The sequence below is a fragment of the Euprymna scolopes genome, chromosome 38 (genome assembly GCF_053919585.1).
Source record: "Euprymna scolopes isolate OS-2025 chromosome 38, ASM5391958v1, whole genome shotgun sequence".
NCBI lineage: Eukaryota > Metazoa > Mollusca > Cephalopoda > Sepiida > Sepiolidae > Euprymna > Euprymna scolopes.
In genome coordinates, this window is record NC_136519.1 from 54297704 (window position 1) to 54322859 (window position 25156).

Sequence of the window (25156 nt, forward strand, 5' to 3'; positions counted from 1 at the left end):
AAATGTTGTTGTTTTTATCTTTTTCATAAAATCGTATTAATAATAATAAATTTGTTATTCAGATTTATGATGATGATTGATATCGGCTAGGAAATACCAGAAGCGCTGTAGCAAAAGCAAACGATAATGCTCTAGTATGAGATTCGAACCCTGAAATATGGCATAAATTATTGGTAATGAAAACGAACACTTATCCACACAGCCATCGTAGTATTAACTATTTTTCTGTATTTTTAATGAAACCTTGAGTCAAGAAAATAAAAATAAGTCATTCCGACGTAATAGGAAAACCCATTGCAGCCAGCGATAGAGCGAGCGTGAGAGCAACTTTTTTTCAGAAGAGCGCGCTAGACCATTAAGGATTACATCGGGTCCCGGGCAATCTGAGGCAAATAGTATCTGCAGTAATATAGCAAACCCTTCCCTAATCCGCCTCTCATGTGGTATTCAGGTTCGTTTCTATCTTTTATTGTCAGGTTTCTTCGTTCTGAATTGTCTAACGAAAATGCTGTCCTTGCGAGTTTTGATCATCGTTGGCTGCTTTTGTTCCGCTTTCTGTTTTATTCTTGACTTCCAAGCGACAAATATAAAGTTTGTAACAGCAATTCATATACTGAATGGTAAGTTAACTTTTAAGAAAATTTATTAGCCCTTATATGCGAATACGATTTGATATGATTTAAACAATGTATGTATGTAAAAAAAAAGGGGGGGAAATAATTAAACATGGGAAGCAAACATCAAACGAGAGATTGACCGGATTCCTTCAGATCAACGAACGTTTTCAGAAAAAGGGAAGATTTAAAATTTATTGGAAAAAAGATGACAATATAGGAAAAGAAGACGCAACACAGAATTTCCTTTTCAATAACGCTCAAATCCTCACTTTTTCTGAAAACGTTCGTTGACTTGAACGAAACCGGTTAATCTTTCGTTTCATGTTTTCTTTTGTGTTTAATTGTTTTTCCTTTTTATCTTTTTAATGCATCCTATCTCCACTGAATTACTTTTTCTCAGCTATTTTGCTTTTATATTCTTTTTATTTTTAATATTTTTTGCATACTGTTATCTGGAAATATACGTAAATACGCTTCATTTGGTGAAATTGCTTTTTATTCAAGACTTCGTTGGAAAATTTCTTTACCTCGAATCTTCATCACAAATCCTGTAATTTACCTTGTCCATTTATGAATTACCAATTTGCTTCTCGGGTAGTTATACAGCCTCTATTATGTTGCCTTTTCAAAGTTTGGACTACAATTTCCTTTTCCTTTTTTTTATTCTAATTGTATACTAGCATGCCTCCCGGCATTGCTCGGTCATAAAATACGCTAAAATATGATATTTTATTTTATGCAGATTTAACTTTTATCATTATAGAGCTAATTCTTTGTTGATGATTATATTTTTCCCAATATATAGCAGTGATTTCAAAAGTTTTTTTAAATATGACTTTGGTGCCATCAGCTAGAATCGAAATCAAAATATGTAGCTCTCCAGCGGTATTCACTATCATATGAAATAAGCACAGGTGGATATCAAAACTTTGAAAATTAACATAGTTTAACGTATTTGTGCATGTGTAGAGGAGCACTTTAAGTCAACTTACACGTGCCAAGTTCCAATTTTTAAAATTTGACTCTTTAGCAGCTATTTTTACCGGATTCCACAGTTTCGAATCTCCTATACATCAAGTTTTAAGTTTGTAGATTAAAAACTGACTGGGTAGTTTGGTAGAGACCGTTCCACATATATACACACATAGAGAGAGAAATATAATTTTTTAATTGAATATTTATCTTTATTTATTTCTATTATTCTTCTCTATTATTTACTTATAGGAGTAGTCACACAGGTCATCATCAAAGAATTCTCTTTGAGAACAACTTGTGGCATTCTCTAGAGTCTGAGTGACAACAAGTCTCCCCAGATTTCCAGTACTCTCTACCTCTTTTGATAACCATTGCAGATGAATTTGCGTTATCGTAACAGCCACTTAGCGTTAATTTCTTGTTGGTAGTGATCATTGGTCTTCACTGGAATTTGGGTGGCAAAAAGCCTCCCCAAGGTCCCAGTCCTTTTTGTGCTCATCCAGCAGAGGTCTGGCTAGTGCTTTCTCTCCTCTGTCCTTCCATCCTCATTAACTCTTCTCACTTATTTGGTGTGGCGTCAGTTTTTGGTGACGCACACACACGAAAAAAAAAAAAGAAAAGAAAAAAAAATGGGGGAAAGTAGGGACACGGGGTGGGGGGTAACTTACAATCAAACGGCAAAATTTACAATCTAGCAGATCCTTTTCTTCTTGTTAACTAGTATGAAATCCAGTCCCCTTGTTTGGATGGGTTTATCCGTTTGTATATCTATGTCCAATAGGATTTTGTGACTTTCATTTTCAAGTACTGCTGCCGGTTTGAGCTTGTACTATTTGTCTGGGTGTTCAAGATTAAGGTGTTTGCATAATTCTCAGTGCACTGCCTTTCCAATCTGGAAATTTCTACGACTCGGCATGGTACATACAACGCCTTACCTTCCCAAATGATCACCCATCTGGTACTGGCCAGGTTCAATGTTGCTTAACTTCGGTGATCTGCTGAGAACCGGTGTGTCAACGTAGTTGTGCCATATCCTTCCTGTTTATAATATTTTCATTGCATAAATTCCCCTCTGTACCAAATCAGCATAGGTTTAACAGATGCCTCATACAAATTTATTTTGTCTAAACTTTTACTCACCATCTTATGTAACTTTTGCACGCCGTTACATACATATTAAAATGCTACATTCACTCCATGGAGAACAACCATCACAATCGCAACATTATAAGACGAAGGAGTCCCTACTTTTTTCTCTATATATTAAGTCATACCACTGTTACTAGTTGTAACCGGGTACGGTTCTGCATTTTCCTACCACAGTGAGATTATACCATTCGTGACTTCAAGATTACATGCATAGACATAACATAATCATTCCTATTTATGCATCAAACTTAATAATGTCTCCCGACAATGTTCCAGCCTTTACGATTGGCTGAAACCGGATATTCTCATATTCCAGAATCCCTATATTAACGAACACTTTCATGAGTTGACAAACATGGCGTCGCTCTCCGCAGGAACTAACGTTAAGACGACCAGCATTTAACAATTATGAATCATTCACAACCAGATATTTGCTAACCTCATATAACGCCACAGACATTCACAGGTAAAAACTTGCATAAATACAATCGAATTTTCCTACATTGATTACCTACACTTCTGTCGCTATCCACACAAAAAATAAACGAACTAGGTAAAGTCTTTAAACTGTCGATTAAAACTGTACAGCTTTAAACTTCTTAGCAAATTCTCATTAAATATCGGAATACCATGACCAAATCACTGCTAACAATAATCGTATGCATCCATACAACTTATACATCGAGAGTATTTGGTAACTATTCTCTGCTTCCACCTAAAAATTTCATTAAATGAATGAAATATTGAAAAACAGCGAGATGGCAAAAGTGCACAAGCACCATGGCTTAGAAATGTAAACATGTATAATCGCCCTCTCCCCACAAAGACGGGATAGTCTTTCGTAAGTATTCTGTGCTTCCACTTAACAATTTCATAACAAAAAAAAAAGATATCATGGCGCTTGATTACAACTTAAATAAAATATTTAAAACTAGCGAGATTGTCGGAATTTTATTTTTTATCGGCGTCGCCATCAGCAGTGCAAAGGGAAGTGGGGGTTCAGCCGTTTTGGGTCGCCTGTAGCATTCATCTTATTCATCTTACCCCCCCCCTCTCCTTCTCATCTTGGCCCCTGTTCTCCAGCAGTCATACGTACGAAAGCCTTTTCAGCTGGCTAATGTGTTTGCGTGTGTGCCCCCCTCTCTCTCTCTCTCTCTCTCTCTCTCTCTCTCTCTCTCTCTCATAAGTCCTCGTGGACATTTCTTTCTCTCTTTCTCTTTGTTAGTGTCTTTCCTTTTTTTAATAGTATCATCATCATTGCTTGATGATGATTGGCTCCTGTAAAACGATCTCAGAATTCCCTTTTTCTAGCACCTTTTTCAAATTAGTTCCGGATAAGACTTCGTGAGAGCAAGTCTCGTTTCTGGGATTCCGTCGAGAGGAGAATACCACTGACGTTAATTCATTCAACCACTCCACTTAGAGTACAGAGCCTTTATTGTAGTGGTTGAAATTGGTGTTCTAAAATAGACCATTTATTGAAAAGATAAAGTGTGACGGAGACTATCACCATTTTTATCTATTCTTTTCAATCTGTTGACTGAGAGACTCGGCAACATTGATTTATTTTCTAAGTCCCCTTTCGAACGGATGAAGAAATAGCAAGACAACCCTTTTCAGTAAAAAAGGATTATTATTTCTAAAGAAGCAGAAGAAGACAAAGACAAACCTTTCAGAGAAAACGAATATTATTTCTGGAGAAGAATAAAGAAGAAAAAGCAGAAGGAAAAGACAACCCTTTTCAGAGAAAAGGATTTCCATTCGAATGCTCCATACTACGAATAGAGAGAGAACCAAACTTAAAAAAAAAACCCTTTGAGGGTTTCGTTTGTTTTAAAAAAGTGAGAGACAGGAGAGAAGAAGAAAAAGAACTTTGCAACTCTGCCTTACATGTTTTCTTTCCTGGAAAAAAAAGACTTATTTTTATTGAAGGACTGAATTTAAAGACTTGAAAGAACTATTTTCTATTTTTTGTATGTGCTTTTCATTTCATATGTTACCTTCAAGGCTTTTTAAAACCTGAGCTTTGGAAAATAAAAGCAATCATAATGTTAGTTTTAACTAAACAAAAAATATATGAATAAACACAATTGCCCAATTACGTTTACACATTTATTATACACTGACAAACATTTAAACAGCAATAAAACACAATACAATAGCGACAGTTCGATAAGACTCACCGACTGGTGGAAAAAGTTGTCAGAGCTCACCTCGTGGTGGAACGAAGGTTCTCCTCTTCTTGAGAGGGAAAAGGCAACACGTCTTCCCGTGACCAAAGGGAAAAACCAACCAGCCTTAGAGCAGGGGTAGATTACTCCTCCCCGGTGTCCTCTAATTTGTAGTCCCCTACAATAATATTTTATTTTATTTTAAATAAATTTGGATAATTTTAATCTCATTTCGGGTCTGTATTTCATGTGCTCATTTCTCTAGTTTCCCATTCTCGGAAAATTTGCTTTATTTGTTTATTTTTTTTTTCTTTTTTTTTTTTTTCTTTAATTTGTTACCCCTAAAAAAGGATTTTGGTGACGACCCCAAAATTCCGTCAAGATGGCAAAAGTGCACAAATACCATGGTTTAAAAATTTAAACATGTTCGAACTGCTGACACGGCAGGAGCCCTCTACTCCCTCAAATAAAAAATCTAACAAAAAACAAACACATGTGTATTGTGCTCCTCTGTCTCCATGTTGAAATAATAACCTTATTATTTTCAAAGGGAGTAGAAGGTGGTTGATAACTATTCTGTGCTTCCACTTAACAATTTTATAATAAAAGAGATATCGTGAAGATTGAATTCAACCTGAATAAACTATTCAGAAATACCGAGGTGGCGAATGTGCACAAACAGCATCGTTTAGATATGTAAACATGTTCGAACTACCGATACGGCAGTATCGACCCCACCCTCTCAAATAAAAACCTGCTATGAAAAATAAACATCGGTCCTCGTGCTCTTTTGACACCGTGCTGAAATAACAACGTTATTATTTTGAAAGACATTCTTAACATGGGGAGGGGAGGGTGCTTGGTAACTATTCTGTGCTTCCACTTAACAATTTAATAAAAAAAAAGATCGTGGTGCTTGAATTTAACCAAACTATTAAAAAATAGCGAGGTGGCAAAGGTGCACAATCAACCAAAACATGTTTACCTTTGCTTATTTTTTTTTTTTTTTTTTTTTTTTGCTTTTACCATTTACTAGTAAGATTGACGGTTACATTTCTTTATACACACACGCGTTAACATTTTTTGGGAAGAGGTGGGTAATTAAAACATTATGTCCACCTCTACATTTTTCGTTACAATTACGATTTTTTCCTTTTGCCATTTACTAGTACGGTAGACGGATAGATTTCTTTTACACGCGCACATGTTAACATTTAGGAGGGGTAAATTTTTACATTACGTCCACCTCCACATTACAATGACCACTTTTATAGATGTTCGTCTGATTAAAAAAATCTTATTCAAATTTTGCGCAGACAAGTGCTTCTATAGATATAAACACATGTATTCTGCACTGTAATTCAATGCCTGACAGATTTGTAGTTGCACACGCGCGATACAAAAATCCATTTCTCTTCTATCGACACTGTCACTAATCATATCAATTGCGGGTGGGTGTGCTGCCTACGATTAATTTGGGGGATTTATTTATCTACCACATCAAATATAAAGGGGGTGCTCTGCTCCGATATACATTTTTTACATGAGGATGTTGGGGGCGTCAATTCCAAGTGGAGGTTGGTGGTGTCTATTCTGAGAGCCGTTTTTACCATGGAGAGTTTCTATCAATCTAAACAGTTCATATACAATGAGAATCCATAAATTCTAAAAAATCTGTTTATACTTTCTATTCTTATTCTAATGGATCATTTTTTCATAATTTTTATACGGATTTACGTATTTCCTTGTTTGCTTTTTTGTCACATTCAAACAGTACCTGCAAGTTATCAACAACCGTAGTTTACTTTCTTGCGAGGGAGGGGAGAGGCTTCCACCAAGCAACGCCGGTTAACGAGTCCTGCTAGTAATGTGCAATGACGGATCAGTGTATTGTTTCTGTAAATAATAAAATCTTTATTTTTCAGTAATTTCTTAGAACAAAAAAAAAATCAAATCAAATGTGCGTAATGTAATAAATATTTTTATTTTCTTTTTGTTTTTAAGTTTAAAATGGAATTGTTATGTAATGACTTTAAAATTAGGAAAACTTATGACGCCGGATACACAATAAAGAAGACGGAAAACAAAAGTTTTTCATAATGCGTTTAGGATATGAACAAGCATCGTGTCGTTAATCGTGAGTGCGTATGGATGAAAATGATAGCATTTATGGATCGGTTTATTGTTTGGAACTGTATCGATAACCGCAATTGTCATTAGATATTTATTCTATTTATTATTGCAATGCTCATCCACACATTTATTCGATTTATTGCTACAATGATCATCCATACATACAACGAGCAATGAAGTATCAGTAAGACATATTTTTTTTTTATCAGTTATTAAAAATGTTTCAGTCAGTATGTTGAATACGATCGGGTGAGTTCTGTACACCATTCTGATATTCTGAAGAAGAATTAAATGTATTAGTAGTAGTAGCTAGAGATCTGTACTGAAAATCAAGCAGTAGGATAATCCGTTATGTATATGCATTTTAATATCATTTATATCGTATGTACTTATATATATATTATATATATAATATATATATATATATTTATTATATATATATATATATTATATATATATATTATATATAATATATATATTATATATATATTATATATACATATTATATATAATATATATATTATATATATATTATATATATATTATATAATATATATATATATATATATATATATATATTATATATATTATATAATATATATATATATATCCTTTTTTTATTCAAACAGCTATGATTGTGAGTTTGTTTACATTTACTGCACAGGACATAATCGTCACCCCGTTGTGTTGGTCCAAAATCATTATTTTACTCCTATCTTTATTAGATATGATTTTTTTTTTTTTTTGACGTTTCATTTTTTATTAAAAAAATCTTTTTACTATTAAGTATTTTTGGAAAAAGAAACATTTTCGTTATCAACAAAAAATTTACCAAATTTTCAATTATAAAATTAACACTTATCCATTTTAAGATTTCTCGGAAAATTGTTTTCATTTTAGGCAGAATAACATAATTTATTTGTATGTTTTTTAAACATTTACTACACAGACCACGATCATCAGCTCGTGCCCGTCCAAAGCTTTTATTTAATTCCGGGACGGAATAAAATTTGCAGTAGACACTTGTCTGGCTACAACAAATGCTAACAATTTCCCTTATTATCTATCTGTGTCTAAAACTATACATAAATTCCATGAGCAAATTTTGTTTCCTAAAACTGATAAGCCATGATCGTCTCTAGTAAAAAAAAAAAAACAAACCAAAAAACTTCCGTTTAAAACAAGTGAGAGAGGTTTTTTTTTTTAATTACAATGAAACTCGTTTTTTTCTTTTGAAATCTTAACCTGGCCAAATCAAAACATAAGTTCTATAATTTAGAGTCCGTTCCCATATCTCTCTCTCACTCTCTCTCACTCTCTCTCTCTCTCTCTCTCTCTCTCTCTCTCTCTCTCTCTCTCTCTCTCTCTGAGAGACACAACCAATCCAATTCATCGTCAGACTTTTTTTCTGTTTTGTTACTCTTTTTCGCTCCAAACAAGTCATATTGGCACTTGGACATAAGAGGCTATTATTTGAAATCGTATTTAACACGAAACTGTAGGGAGTTGAGCAGTAAGATGTTTTTCGCATTGCATGTAAACTTTTGCAGGTTAGAACAGTCAGGGAATTCAAATTCAGAAATTTGTGAGAAAAAAACTATTAGAGTAGAATGTTTTCCGGTATCTAGGGACCTCAACAGTGAAAAGGTGGGATTTTATCGCATATCAAAAATTTCAACAACAAAAATTATCTATCACCTAAACTTTACGTTTACTCTTTAAAAGGGTTTCTATCTTTTTTACTATATATATGACTAGCAGGACTACCCAATGTTGCCTCCGGGAAAAGTGTAAGATATTTTTATTAAAACTTCTATCACTCTCCTGTTTAGTGTTCCTCCTTTTTTCTTTCTTCTGCCATCTTCCGCTTTCTTCTCCGTTCTACCCATTCCTCTTCCTGGATGCTCGCACACACACACACACACACACACACACACACACACACACACTTTTATAGATTCCCCCACAGAATGAGTCGGCATAAGGGAATGAACTCCTTGAAAACATCATTTACTTCCCTTAAGTTAATGTCTGGAAAACGCTGGGACATGGTAGGGTCAAAGGGTGCATATTGTTTTTTCTAAATTTCATGTATTATTCATCCAAAACAATGCTGATCAAGAAAATACTAACTTTGTGCATGCTTATTTTGTTATTTTTTAGTTTTAACTGGTCATACACGCATATATAAAATTACTCTTTATATAATAAATTAATATTTACTTATTTTATATTTTTAGGAATGGGCATTGCATTTATGTATGGACCCACCATTGTTATAATTGGACATTATTTCGTCAAATATCGAGGGACTGCTAATGCACTGACTTCCTGTGGAGCAAGTATCGGGCAATTCGCATTATCTCCTTTATTTTCCTTTTTGGTTTTCGAATATGGCATCAAGGGGGCGCTACTTTTAAATGGTGGTATTTTCATCCAGTGCATCACATTCGCAATGTTGCTACGTCCGAACAGCTTTTTTGTTCGTATCAAAGAGGCTAAAGTTGACGGCGAAATAACTTGTATGATGGGAAATGAAGACAAAAATGTAATTAAAAGCGTCCAATCTGTGTCAAATGGTTCCATCGAAGAAGAGCAATTGGAAACGTTACTCGTTGTGAATAACAAACATTATGAATCAACAGGCTGTCAATATCTTGAAAATGGCGATAGCTATGCCAACTCTGAAAATAAAACAAATATTGTCAGTTTAAATATATCAAAAAACGAAACGGACAAACCGAATCTAGTTTTTGACCAAACCACAAAAACCGGCGGCAAAAAAGTCGCCATATTAAAAGAATCCATTTTATCCAACTTAAAATCAATTTTCCTCAGTGTTGATTTCAAATTATTCAAGCAACCGATTTTTATTACATACTTCTTTGGTTCTTCAATAAGCCAACTGGCATCCAGTATACCACAGTCTTTCTTTCCTTCGCATGCGGAGGATATGGGACTCAGTCGAAGTGAGGGCATGTTATTTGTTGCCATCGCGGGTTTCGCTGACCTTGGCGGTCGGATATTAACCACTCTGATTGCCGACCAGAAATACTTGAATCGTCCCAGATTTCTTGGTAGTGTTCTTATTATTCATGGAATCGTCGCCTGCTTTACGCCTTTCTTTCTCAATTTTCCTAGCTTTTCTGCCTATTGCGCCCTCTACGGAGCAAGCGGGGGCATTGTGTTTGCAATATCTACCACAATTCTCACAGACTATATCGGAATCGAAAAACTTTCACAAGGACTTGGCTTAATGCTCTTTTTTAACGGATTTGCTTCGGCTGGGAGTTACTTATTTACTGGTAAGTGATTTATTGATTGATTTATTGATTGATTTATTGATTGATGATGATGTGCTCTTATTTATTGGGAACAGGGGCTACAATTGATTATTTTTAATATACACTGTTTGATTTTTTTATTTGTTTCTTATAAAACAAAACCTATTCTTCCTTAACCCTACAAGTAATAATAAGTCCGGATGGACATACAAATGAAAAATATCTACAAAAACAAAAAAGTCTGCAAAAATCAGATAAATTAATATGGTGGATTAGTTTGTCCTATTACTATTCGATAAAACAGACAAAACTAGTCGATAAAACATTGTAGTCATTATAGGAGCCAACCGCTTCAATATACCCCCAAAAAATTAATTTATTACTTACTTTCTATTTAGTTTAGTACCTTTACTCGTATTTTTAATATTTTTTTTATACAGTCCAAAATTTCAAACGCCCTACTGTTGGATACTGAGAAATCAATGTACCGAGAAATCTTTTTGATTAAAGCATACAGTTGGTGACAAATATAAGAAACAACAAAATAATTAGCATATGTACCAAATAAGTTATTTGAATAAGAAATTATGAACCTGACATCTTGTTCAATACCTAGGCCGTGTGTACTGAGAAATCATTTCCACAAAAGTGTGCATCTGGCTAAATGCAAGAACAAATAAAATAATTATCAAATGTACCAAAAGGTTATTTGAATAAAAAATTATGAATCTTACGCAGGCAACTGTTAATTTTTTCACCCTGTAATCAACAATTTTCTACAGGGGGGGGGGCAACAAAAACCGTCCTCTCATGACGAGATCGGTTCTACGCATGTGTCAGATAACGTCATGACCTGATTTAGTTTAAATAGTTGAAGAACTGACTAAATTTCATGTACGTCGTGTTAGCTCAGTTGGTTAGAGCGTTGGTTCATTATCTAAACGTTTTGGGTTCGAATCGTAGTGTGAGATTTTTTTTTTTCGATTTTTTAAATTTTAATATTGAAGCAGCTATTTTCACGTAACGTTCGTTTTTCTGTTTTTTTTTTTACTTCGCTTATTCTTAGGTTTTCATTAACACCTCCACCCCAACCGACCACACACACCCAAACACACCCGGGTACCCACCGATTTTTTAAATTTTAATATCGAAACAGGCTTATTTAAGCCATTTTTCACGTGTTTTTTTTTTGGGGGGGAAGTACTTTTAACGTTCGTTTTTCTGTTTTCTTTTTTGTTTTTATTTTTTCGATTTTTACATTTAACATCGTTCGTTTGCCTTACGTTAGTTTTTTTTGTGTTTTTTTTTTCGATGTTTTGATTACCCCTCCCCCTTCCCGGGTACTCCCCCCCGCTTAAGTTTTAACGTTCGTTTTTATGTTTTATTTTTTTACTTCGCTTATTCTTAGGTTTTCATTAACAACCACACACACCTACAAATACTCGGGCAACGCTTGATACCCCCCCGCTAGTCCATAATATAAATCTCACCTTTCTCTTTAAATGTATGTATGTATGTATGTCTTGAAAAAACTTTCGACAAAGGCGACGGATTTTCACGAGATCAGCATCGTTTTAAAGCTCAGCACTTCGAACAACAAATATCGAAAAATTGGCCAAAAACATTAATTTTTTTCACCCTCGATTGAGCACTTTTCTACAGGGAGGGGGTCGCTTTTTTCGCCGATATTTTCGAAAGTCATCGCCTCTTTTTGAGTATCTAGCCTTAATTTAAACCTACGTCACTTCCGGTTTGGCGATGGGCGCAACAGCTAACGCGTCATTTTTTTCACATTCTTTTCCTCCTTCGTGATATGGATGCCTGCCTACTACCAATTTTTGTTGCTCAACCAACACTCTTATACACACCTCCACTTTTTTTCCGCCTTTGCGTCACGGGTTCGAGCCTGCCTGCCTACTACAACTTTTATTTTATTTTTTTTTTTTTTGCTCAACACAGACCTACAAACACCCGGGCAATGCCGGGCATCCAGACTAGTCCATGATAAAGATATATTGTTATATCTTAATAATTATAAAACTCAAATGGCCTTGTAACGGGTGTTGTAACCCAACCTTGGTTTTCGACTTCCGGTTGCGCATGCGCACATAACAAATAATTAACGCGACAATAAAACGTATTGTTTTACTGTGTACGTTTTCAGCATCCCAATTGTTTTTTGGGTTGTTTTCGCGTTTAAATTATCTAAATAAACAATTGTTAATACTTTCTGCATTTTTTACATCGTTCATTTCCGTAATACGTTTAAGTTATTTTAACGCAATTTTCTTACAAATAAATCTACTTTAACCCGTTGACAACAATAAGAGCATTTTATAACGGCGATTTACCCACCGCCTTCATTTTTTAATTTATTCTCCATTTTTTAATACACCTTTCTTAAATAAACGTTCATACATTTTCTTCTACACTACCAACATAAATAAATAACCCCGAAAATATATATTTTTTTAATTTGCGTTACAAATAAATAATCAACGCGACAATAAAACGTATTGTTTTACTATTTACGTTTTTAGCGTCCTAATTGTTTTTTTTTTGCGTTTAAATTAAAAGATATATCAAAATTTGAATTTAACTTTAAGTATTATGGTATCCGTTCAGTGCACATTTACCTATAAGTATGGCAAACCACTTATAATTCAATGGCTGTAAGTGTTTTTTTTTGTTTGCTTTTTTTTCAAAAATAGACAATTATAAACAGAACGACTCATGAAGATATATTTATATTCTTTTTCATTGTAATATACTTTCATAGAAATGTTTCTTTTAGTTCACAAAAAAAATATTTTCTTTATGTCACAAGTGTCACGCTCATACGTTAATTCCATAGCTAATATAACATGCTGACCCAACGGGTCACGGGTAGTCTAGTTTTCATATAAAGATATATTGTTGTATTTTCATATGTCAGTATGTCGTCATTGTTTCAAACACAGCAGAAACACAGCACTGCATTGGTTCGTCAGAAAAAAACAAAAAACAAATGTGTGGGATATTAATGTGCAAATAATTAGATAAGTCATATGATTTTTTGGAGTGGAGGATGTCAGCTAAAAGTTGTTTAAATGCGTTTAGAAGTTGTTGTTGTTGTTGCTGTTGTTGTTATAATAATAATAATAATAATAATAATAATAATAATAATAATAATAATAATAATAATAAAAAGGATGTGATTATATGATTATTTACTAAGCTACAGTTTTATGTATATATATTCTTAACAGTTTGTACATACTAACATTGCATTGCTGTTATGAGATTATCCCAATCTTATAATATTAACCGATCGTGTGGTGTGTGCGAAAAAAAAAACACAAACCACGGCCAAAAATTCACACTTAAAAAAGAAATGACATTTTTCATACAAAATCGGCTCTCAGAACAATATTTAGTAAAAAATTAAAAATGGCGGTCACATTTGACTATATTCACCTTTCCTTATGCGATTCAATTCATATTTCTTTCATTATTATACTTTTGTTATTCTTTTCATTATTCTTATAACATTCCCTTATGCGATTCAATTCATATTTCTTTCATTATTATACTTTTGTTATTCTTTTCATTATTCTTATAACATTCCCTTATGCGATTCAATTCATATTTCTCTAGCATTGTTTATACTGTTTTACATACATAGAGTTCTGGATACTTCTCCAGAAATTTCGTTGATATAAAAAAATAAATAAAATAAAATAATACATCTTATTCAGCTTAAATCAAATTATTTTATTTGTTTCTTTTTTCTTTGCGGACAGGATTTTTCCGGGAGTTTATTGGATCATATACTCCTGGATTTATAATAAATGGAATCTCCCTCATCATCAGCGGAGTCCTATTCTGTGTGGAAGCATGTATCAAATACGAAAAGCACTCGCAAAAATGAAAATCTATGGACGCACACAACGTAAACGTAAACAAACACACATTCATGTATAGTTAATATTTGTTGAGTTGCTCAAAATGGCGGCGATAGTGAACGTTGTTTTTATACATCGACTTTTGATTGGACAAAATATTCAATCAGTAGTTTCTTTGAGTTAACCGGACGGCTGAAAACTTGCGCATTTTATAAAATCTCAAACATACAGGTTTCTATATTTCTTTTCTGTTTCTTCTTCCACAGACAACACACATGAATACGTAAAAAATTGAGTCTGAAAGGTCCTCGATAAGTAACATACACACACCTAGAGTAACATATGTGAACTACCATATACCTAGCAACAGCACTAAGTGTGCCAGAATTTGGGGGGAATTTTTGACATCCTTTACACAAAACTGCGAATAAAATATACAAAACTCGTAATTTCTCTTTTTAAAGTGGTTTGTTTAATTTCTTTATGGAATATACTTCCAAAATAAAATATTAAAGTTTTTTGAAAAATAATAGAAATATTAACTCGTAAAATTAACTCGTAAAATTCAATTCATTTCATGAATTGAATTTTACGAGTTAAATATTTTTCAATTTAAAAATCTATCAAAATTTTCTAATGGTTCAATTTTTACAATATTTGCAGGTTTAATGTGAAATTTCATGCTCTTTCCAATAAACTGAATATAATATTCTAGACAAACGCGTTTTTTTAATTCACCCCCCCCATTTTGAAATGTCTATTAAAATGAAAATAATTAATTTTCTCACCTCACATTTATATATCACAAATTGAAGATAAAAGATCAATAAATAAAATTATCTAATTTAAAACAAAAAAGAATAGTTTTGTGCAAATTTACCTTTAAAGTCAAAAGTTTAAAACCTTTAAAAAAACACGTTGTTTTTTTTTAAGTGAAACGTCACAATTTTTAAATTTTGTCCTGAAAAGATTGAATACCTACAACAATTTTTTCTGCTATATTCAATGTTTTTTTAGATTTAAAATAAATCACCCCATAAAGGAGAAATAAAATATATTAAATCAAAAACTCATGTATTTCTTTAAGAGAATAAAAAAAATGGAAAATTGGTTGAATGGATTTTTTTTAAACGACAAAAACTGATGAGTGAAATGTGATCATTTTACAAGTACGATTGCCCATATGGATTAACTTTTGTTTACAGCCAGAAATAGAATTAATTCTGGCGCTTACGGCCACCGAAGTTCTCAACTTGAAGAAAAGGGGGCGTTTTTCTCCGCTTTATTCCAATTGTGAAATCTGATATCGCAGTATTTTTTAATCCTTGCTTATTAGTATTTTATTTAAAAAGGACATATTATAAAATATAAATATGGATAAATTCTTAACGATGAAGAATGGAAGTACCCATTGATTAGTATTTTTATAGGTGAGTGATTTTTTGAAATTTATATATTTTATTATCTTCAAAGCAAGTTAAAATTCTTTGATTTTCTTGAAATCTTTTTTAAAGAAAACCGATTAAAAAAAACAAATATTGCATATTTTGCTATTAAACCTGTTATTATTTTAAAATTTGGCCTTTGCTCCTTTCATTGAAAATAAATTAGGGTTTAAATTACATTTTTCAAGTAGTTATAAGCTTCGAAAGATAGTAAGTCTAATTATTCAAGTTTTTATCACACATTTTTAATGGCGATTTCTTACACTGCTACGACAGCACTCATCAAACACACATAAACATAAGTTCGAAGCGCAATACTTTTTCACTAATAAAATATGAACGTGCTCAAGAGAAGTTATTCCTAAACGAATTGTACATCTGATTAATACATTCTCCTACTTTGTAATGCGTGCTGTTATAAGCGTAACTATGATGGTATTTCTTACTAATATGTCGCCACTTATGAAGGCCTAGGAGCTACTCGAAGATATTTGTTGGAAGATGATTGGTCAAAGATGAACATCAAGATAAATAACATCAAACACCTCCACTAAAATGAAATTTTATTTGAAGGGAACACTCACAAGAGTTGCTAGGTTTTGGGGGTGGAGGAGTTGTAATATAGTTTCTGGTCTTGAGTTTATTCCACTCGTCATCGTCATGATGACGAGGAAAGAGAAAAAAGACCAGTCTGTTTGAAGGTTCAACCCTCAATGCATGCGACATTACAAAATACAACTATAAATTACTTAGGACTTTTACCTGGTCATGGCTGACGAAATGAGAGCATCTAATTCCCGTGGGTTAAATAAAAGGCTTTGTTCGAAATTCCGTATAGATTTTCTACTTCCAACAGAAAGATTCCCGAGTTTGACAAAATACACCTAAAGAAGGCCAGAGGGTACATCGACTGAAACGTGAAAATAACACTCAAGATGAGAACAGTAATGCGAATAATTCAAATAATATTATCTATCAGTCCTTATATAAAAAAATTCAGAAATGTAGTATTTTCGTAACTTATATAAAACTTTTACGAATATACATAATAGTATATGTTTTCTATACATATTTTTTATTTGAATATTATTTAGATTGTTATTCATCAGTTTAATGCTATATTTAAAATAAATGTTAAAATACAAACCAAAAAGGACGTAATTCATGATCGACTAATTGAAAATGACATCTTGGGTTAGGGCTTATAGGGTCGGAGGATTTCAATGATATTTTTAAATATTGAATTTTTAGTTAAATTTTTAAGGTTGGGGACGTGTTACAGGGATATTTTAAAATACGAAATATTTTATTGAAATGTGCAACTACTACTGTTCTGCATAATCATGTATGGAGAAATAATCTCGCATAATGACTAGATAGGAAATTAATTCAAAATTGTGGGTGGCAAACCAAATCTTTAGATTTCATAGAGAAAAAGCTAGCCACTAGATTCAAATTTTATCGGCTAGATTTTAAACTAAATATTCAGATCTAGCGAGAATATGCGTTCTCAGTTATTAGCACACGCATGGCGAGAGGCATTCATGAACTATTGTACGGCCAGTGAAGCAAGCACATACACACAAATTCAAAGATACACACATTCAGTAATGAAACACAGGCACACTAATATGTTCACACACATACCACCATGCATTCCTATATAATCACAGAAATGCAGACGTTACCAGTTGAAATTGACATGTCTACTTGATTTCTCTTTAAACACTCATTTGAAATGTTTTTAGACGCTTTGAACTCATTGTTCACAAACCCTCAATATCTAATTTTATTTTTGGTTGCCACAAACATTGTCGATACACAATCAATATATTTTTACCTATATCAAATCTAATGTACAACATACCTGATAGATGGTTTAAGATGTTGATGTAATGGATATGAATACATCCGGGTTTCTCCTCGCAAGAATATGATTGGATGGTGTAGGCCATAAATGTAGCCATGGATCGCAGCCTGGGAGAGACATTTAAAATACGCTGAAAACCTAAGCTCAAATGGGTATAATCACTAACATTCTTTTATTAAGGCCACTTAATATATAAATGTAACAATTTTTGCTATATTTCCAAAGTTCAATGTATTATTCATCTTACAAAAGAATTTTTTTTTTTTTTCAAAATAAAAACTTTGGTACATTTTACAGATGAAATGGTCGCCCACCATATATCAGCCGATGTGAATTATTATGATCTTCATGAATTTTTACCTATTACATTGTTATGCACTTTTTTGAGAACTTTTTAATTTTTCAGATAAGTCCACAGAAGGAAATATCCAATGTTAACATACAAATATTGTTTCCATGAACGAAACAGATCTGTAAAAGTTATATTTTTATTTTGAAAACAAATATGATTGGCAAGATGAATAAAACCTTGGTTGGTTGTTTATTTTTGTTTTACAGCATATCAACTCTTTTCAGGTTATTTAATGCTGAATCCAGTGATTTTGAAAAAATAATATTTTAAGAGAATGTATTTTTTTTTCAAGTCGGTTTCTATTTAACTCATAGTTGGGATCCTAACAGGTACTACCACTCTGGATCAGAGTGGACCTGGGAGCAATGGCAATTAAAAGGTGGCTCCACACTCCCCAAAGCTCGCAAGCTGGAGCCTCACCATCGTATATAGTTTAAGGTCATATCCAGGACCATAAAACCTTGGACTTTGAAACCTAACAAACCTGTTATTTATTTTTTCTTAACACACATTTTTTATTTAAAACAGGTTGGTACAAAGAGTAAAAAATAATCATAAAAGCATAAATTGTTCCAATGAATGAGATTAATGCATTAGTGAAATAAGTAAGGTCACTTCCACTAGACATTTTCAACAAATACTCAGGCAGAACGGATACTCTCCAAGACATCTAGAAAACAACCACACTTTCCAACACCTGTTTTTTTTTTTGGGGGGGGGTTACTCATGTTCGCCCCTTACAAAGCATATCGCCACTTGGACGTAAGGGGCTACTATTTGGAGCCATGTCTAGGAAAGATTAACAAGATGTTTGTTTATGTTAAACTTCAGCATATCAGTACAGCCAGGGAAGCAGGAAGCAGGAAGGAAATTCCAAAGTCTAACTGTTCGAGGAAAGAAACTATTAGAATAGAAAGCTTTCTGGCATTTAGGGACATTAACAGTGAAGGGGTGAGATCTTATTGCTAAGCAGGTTCGTCAGGGATATGTACGTCGAGGGGATACAAGTGAAACAAGTTCATCAGAACACATTGCTTTAAAATATTTGTAAAACAGGCACAGTGATGCAACACTGTGGCGATGGGACAGGGGCTGGAGCTTAGTTAATAAAGTAGGACCGATTAAATTGACAACTCTTTTTTGGACTTTATCTAAGAGGGAGAGACTAGTGGTAGAGGTACCAGCCCAGATGTGGCAACAATACTCCATGCATGGGTGAATGGTGGCCTTGTAAAAGTACAGGATACTCTCAGGTGTGAGTAGTCTTCTAGCTCGATAGAGGGAACACCCCTTCTTGCCAGCAGCCTTTGCAATGTCTATGTATTTGTTCCAGTTCATATTGCCCGCAAATGTTTCCTAAAACTATCACCTTTTAACAATAGAATAACATCAGCAAAACAAATTCACAGAGAAAAATTAGATATCCAACTCACTTCAGAACTATACTTAGACAGCACTTCTTCAGAACTAGAAGACCAACCAAGAACGACGACTGCACTCTATCCAGTTGCCTTATCAACAACATAGGCTTATCCTATCGTACATGGTCCGTATATGAAATAATAAGTTCTACATCACACAGTTAGGCATCAACACTTATCTCACAATCAAAACGCCACTAAAGACTAAATAAAAATACTAGCAACGGAAAGGGACTAAGTAATCTGAGAATTAAGGAATTGCTGCTGATAAAATAATTCAACTCTGAAATAAAGAACAGAGCAGCTTCTTGATATAACCTATAATATACAAACAATATTTATCATACACTACTAACATTTGGTTACGGATACACAAAACTTGCATCTAACATTTATGGAAGACATCAACACGCAGTACTAGGACCTTACAATGTATGATAATAAATGTGTAATGACATAATATTAATATATAGAATAAAATAACACCCGCATAAATTCGTATCTGTACTTAAAGGCATTTTGCATGTGTATGTGTGTGTGAGACGTAATTCTCTATGGACTCCGAAGCGACTGGGTCAGTTTTTTTTTTTTAAATTTCACACAAATGTACTTTATGTGTATGAGAGTGTTCTTAGATAGGTTTTGTATTGGAATGTCTTCGATAAGTATCAAAAATGGATAATCGAAAAAATCTGGTTAAAGAAGGAATAATCTGATTTTGACCAAAGTTAACATCCTTATACAGTCTAATATCACGAGTGAATTTGAGAAATTTCATCATCGTACAAGCAGAAGAGTCCAGTGTATCAAATTTTTGATAAGACAGCGGCGCGTTTGAAATGAATGTTTCTGTTTAGAACACAATTGAACCATGACTTTTGCGTTTTAAACTTTATTTCAAACTATCATATAAATATAATTTTATAAAATCAATAGTAGGTTCTCTACAGTGCAATGTAGATTATAATGTATTGTGCACTAACTTACTGTGGGAGGGCATGTGAAGCTTTCTCATGGTTCACTATGGTGGATTCCATACTAGAGCAGACAATTGATTTAATTGAAAAATGGGCGATGACAATATAAGTATTGGAAGCGTGGAATCTGCCTTATGGAATCTGGCTTATATATATGTGTGTGTGTGTGTGTGTGTGTGTGTGTGTGTGTGTGTGTGTGTGTGTGTGTGTGTGTGTGTGTTTATAGGAAAATATTCTTATTCAATTATGTTTCACCTTTTTCTATACCAATCCTTTACTTAATGAAGCTCGGTGTAACTACAGAGGATATACAAATTAATGACAAAAGATCTATATTCTAAATTTCAAGATTATCAATCTTGGTGATTTATTAATTGAACATTTTAACATGCTTAAAGAAATGGATGGATAACCTCTAGAAATTTGGAATATAGACCTTTTGTGATATATATATATATATATATATATATATACATACATTATTATTATTATTATTATTATTATTATTATTATTATTATTATTATTAATAATAATAATAATAATAATAATAATAATAATAATAATAATAATAAAAACTACGTATTTTTTTTTTACCTTTCCCAATCTCCGAATTTTTTATATTTTTTATCAAAGTTGTATAAGTTGGATCCATATGTTTTTGCATAGCGAGCGCTTTCGACTAAAACATTTCCGTTATCCTCAGGTAGATTATGTCATTTAAGTTCTTAATATTACGTTTTTTTTTTTAAATTGCGTTTGATATTATGTGTTAACATTTTTATATTTTGTCATGATCACGTATTTGAGTGGTCAATTAAATGTGTGGACAGTTTTTACAGGGAAATATTCATATCGTGTTAAATTACATTTTTTTAAAATTTATATACATATTATTTAGAATTTGCGAATTCTAAATAATATGTATATACTTTTAAGTGCTGATGTCTTTTTAGAAATAATTCTTGTTAAAGTTAGAGTTATCGAACTCGGTGGCTTTTTTCTATGTACTCATTTATGTCCTTTATTTCTGATGGATATTCAATATAACGTCCAGTCAACAGTAACATGCACTTATTGTAGCAAGTTGTAGCAAGCACTAAATGACCTAACATTGGTAGCAGACTGTATTTCGTGTGAGAGATATTATATTTGTTTAACTTACGTTGAAACACAATTGAAAGAAAGATGGCGTCATTTATGAAACAGCCACCTAGTTTGCAGAGTGAAGAAATGTACACCGAGTAAAAACAAGTCTATATATGTCTATGTTTATAGTCTATCTTCAGATTTACCCAAATAAAAAACAGGGCCCAGCAGTATTTTCGTCACTGTCGCAAAATATATGAGAATGCGTTCGACACTTGGACATCACAGATATCAGTCGAACTGACGGATTAAAAATAATTATGGAGAAATTGAACGAGATATATTTAAGGGGCGAAAACACAACGACATATACATGTCAATCAAGGAATTTTACTCCTAACAAAATAGCTGCGAGAATAAGCAGAAGCGACTTTTTGGTGCATTATGAATTCTTGTACCAGAAATACGGAATTTTGCTGCCGGAAGGAGTCCAAGCATTTTTTTGTTTTGAATGCAATGAATGTGCCAGAAGAAAACGAAAAATTGTTGAGGACAACATGTGGACGTTTGACTTACGCAGTAACGAAGGATACCTTAGAACAGTGTTTTCTGATAAATCTTCATTAGAATGCAAAACAGTTCCTGCTATCAAGGAAGAAATTGAAACTGTAAATTTCAATCGGAACTTTAGTAAAAGAGAACAAAAATTCTATCAAAGAAACAAAACAAACCCAGCAGACAGACAAGGTAGGACAATGCGTTGTTTCACGTGCAGTTCTATCAAGCATTTTGCGAGAGATTGTACTGGTTTTAGTCCTAGAAATATTAACACTGTTGTGGATTCAAACCAGGTACACCTCTCATTAATTAAATGTTATCGAACATTGATAAATCTAAAATGGAAAGGGAACAAAACAAACAAACAAAAAATGGTAATGTCAAACCGTCCTCTTGCCGATACAACGCACGAAAGTCTTTTCCCCCTTTCTTTCCTCAACTTGCAATAAATCCTCGTGTATTCGATATTGTCTTCCATCGTTCGTTCTCGTTCTAAACTGTTCAACAAAAAACTGCACTCGACCCCTGCTTCATCCTATTTAACAGTTACCAATTGTGCACATATGCAAATTAATGGTATACGGCGTTCACCAATGAGCGACTTACAAAATTATGATTGTCTTTTCTTTTCTACATTTTCTGCTGGAATTTTATAGTATTTGACGTAACAAACACGAGGTCGTTTGCAAGAGTGATGATTTTTAGTACAATAAATTATTCTAATGTAAAAATTCCAATCTTGTAAAAGAGACACTACGGGGGCATGGAATAAGTAATGCCCCTGACCCACTTCCAGTTGTCTGATTTAGCTGAAATTTTGCATGTGCAATGATTTATATCTCTATGGGCTATGTGGCAAATTACAGCTCTGAACTAATTGTGGTTTCTGTTTTATAGGTGTTTGAACTGAGTCAGGTGTGAAATGGAGCCTGTTGAATGTCGAGCAGTGATGCGGTTTTTGTATTTAAAAGGACGCACATCACAGGAAACTTTTGACGAAATGAAAGAAACTTATGGTGATAATGCCCCATCATATAACCTTGTAAAAGGCTGGTATCGTGAATTCAAACATGGCCGGAAGTTTTTGGAAACGCCCCCCTTCTGTCATTGATGAGGTATCTGTCCGACAAATAGCCCAAGATGTCAATATTATTACAGTGTATGTGGAAACTATCATTCATGACCATTTGCATATGCATAAGGTGTCTGCTAGATGGATTCCCAGGCTGCTCACACCATTCCAAAAGCATGATAATGCCCCATCATATGACCTTGTAAAACGCTGGCATTGTGAAGTCAAACATGCTCGGAAGTCTGTGGAAACAGCTCCCAGACCTGGTCGCCCCTCCCCTTCTGCCATTGATGAGGCATCTGTCCGTCAAGTTGAGGCTGCCATTTTGGAAAATCGGCGCATTACTATTCGCCAAATAGCTCAAGATGTCAAGATTAGTATAGGGTTTGTGGAAACTATCATTCATGACTATTTGCATATGCATAAGGTGTCTGCCAGATGGATTCCCAGGTTGCTCACATCATTCCAGAAGCGAGAACGCGTCGAGTGCTCGAGGATGAATTTGGAGATGTACCAAGAAGATGAGTCAAAGTTTTTCAAAAGACTGATTACACAGGATGAAACCTGGGTCCATCACTATGACCCAGAGAATGCCCAGTCAATGCAGTGGAAGCACTTGGACTCACCACCTCCAAAGAAGGCAAGGGTGCATCCCTCCACTGGCAAGGTCATGCTCGCAGTCTTCTTGGAACAGGACGGAGTAGTGATGACAGATTTCCTGACAAAGGGTACCACAATTACAGGAGCCTATTATGCTTCACTTTTGAGGAAATTAAGGGAAGCTATCAAAATCAAGAGGCGGGGCAAGATCAGCAAAGGTACCCTCCTTCTGCAGGATAATGCTCCGGTCCACAACGCCAGATCAGAAGCACGGGCATGTGGTTATGAAATCCTACCCCATCCTCCCTACTCTCCTGACCTTGCATCCTCTGACTTTCACCTCTTCCCAGCCATGAAGTTGTTTTTGAAAGGAAAGCGTTTCCCAGATGATGCAGCCTTGATTTCTGAAGTCACGTCGTGGTTGGAGAACCAACCTGGGGTGTTTTACAAAAACGGTCTCCAGAGCTGCATCAAATGATGGGAGAAATGCATAACTCTGGGTGGTTCCTATGTAGAGAAAGACTAATAACTGTGGCAAGTTTCGTTGCTCTACTGCTATGGGAAGTGGGTCAGGGGCATTACTTATTGCACGCCCCTCGTAGGTATGCCAGTGTTGGATTCTGTCTGTTCTAGAACTGTTACTGGGGAACTTTGGTTTAATGTATTTCTTGGTACATTAAATGACCGAGATAAGCGGTTAGTGATGACTTTTAAATCCAACAAGACATCCCATTTAGAGACCGACCAGCTTGTTTTCGGTTTCCCGGAAAACAGTGGGCGTTCTATCAGAAAAAAAAAGTTGGGAGGAACCTTAATAACACCCCAACAGGCATTTATTTTTGTGGGTGTTTTTCTAGATGATTTCATTCTCCATCATTCATTTCGAACATTATACATATATTCATATCCATCGAACTTTATTACAAATTTAAGACTTTTTCCTTTCCCGATTACATTTTATATTTAATTTAATAAAAAAAAGTTTTACGCACACACATGTACATAATTTTCACACATTTAAAACATTTGGCTTCTTTAAGTAGGTTTAACTTCACAGTGTGAATGCGGTATTGTGGTGAAAGGTGATAACTAACAGTAATCTCAAAGTTTCATACACGATTAGAAATTTTTTAAGGCTTCATGCCTAAGTTTGTTGCGATTCATGTTAAATTTTATTCCTTTAATTTTTTTCATTATTGTAAAGTGTATTTGATTTGAGTTTCAATAAACTATATAAACAAGATCATAGTGTAGTATCTGTTCTTATGCTACACTCAAGTTAATTTGTCCTTAATCAATGGAGGGGAACCCCTTCGATACTAAGGCAATATCTATTTTGCCTACTTCCAGAGTGCCCCTTTTTGGTCAGCTGATTTCTCCCACACACATTAAAAACAACCTTGTGTCACATTTTGCCAACATGCGGAAGTAAATAAATTCCAATAGAAAAAGTAGACTTTTGATATCAATGTCAGAGCAAGAAAAAACTTTATATATGTATTGATTAAAGCATTAGTTTGTTGTGATCACGTTCTTGTATAATTGCAACATATCATAGAAA

General features: G+C 33.8%; 1 protein-coding gene across 16 annotated transcripts in view; it reads left to right on the forward strand.

Annotated features, from left to right (window-relative positions):
- Positions 1 to 25156, forward strand: part of LOC145263147 (putative monocarboxylate transporter 5) — a 643731-nt gene that overhangs the window by 434116 nt on the left and 184459 nt on the right. For 13 of the 16 annotated variants that reach the window (XM_080120122.1, XM_080120134.1, XM_080120133.1 and 10 more), the window contains 2 exons: positions 477 to 620; positions 9286 to 10350. In XM_080120122.1, the coding sequence (XP_079976248.1) occupies positions 477 to 620; positions 9286 to 10350 (1209 nt within the window). Of the gene's footprint in view, positions 1 to 476; positions 621 to 9285; positions 10351 to 14111; positions 14671 to 25156 lie in introns of those variants that run through there. The other 3 variants (XM_080120130.1, XM_080120131.1, XM_080120132.1) reach the window with 2 other exon arrangements.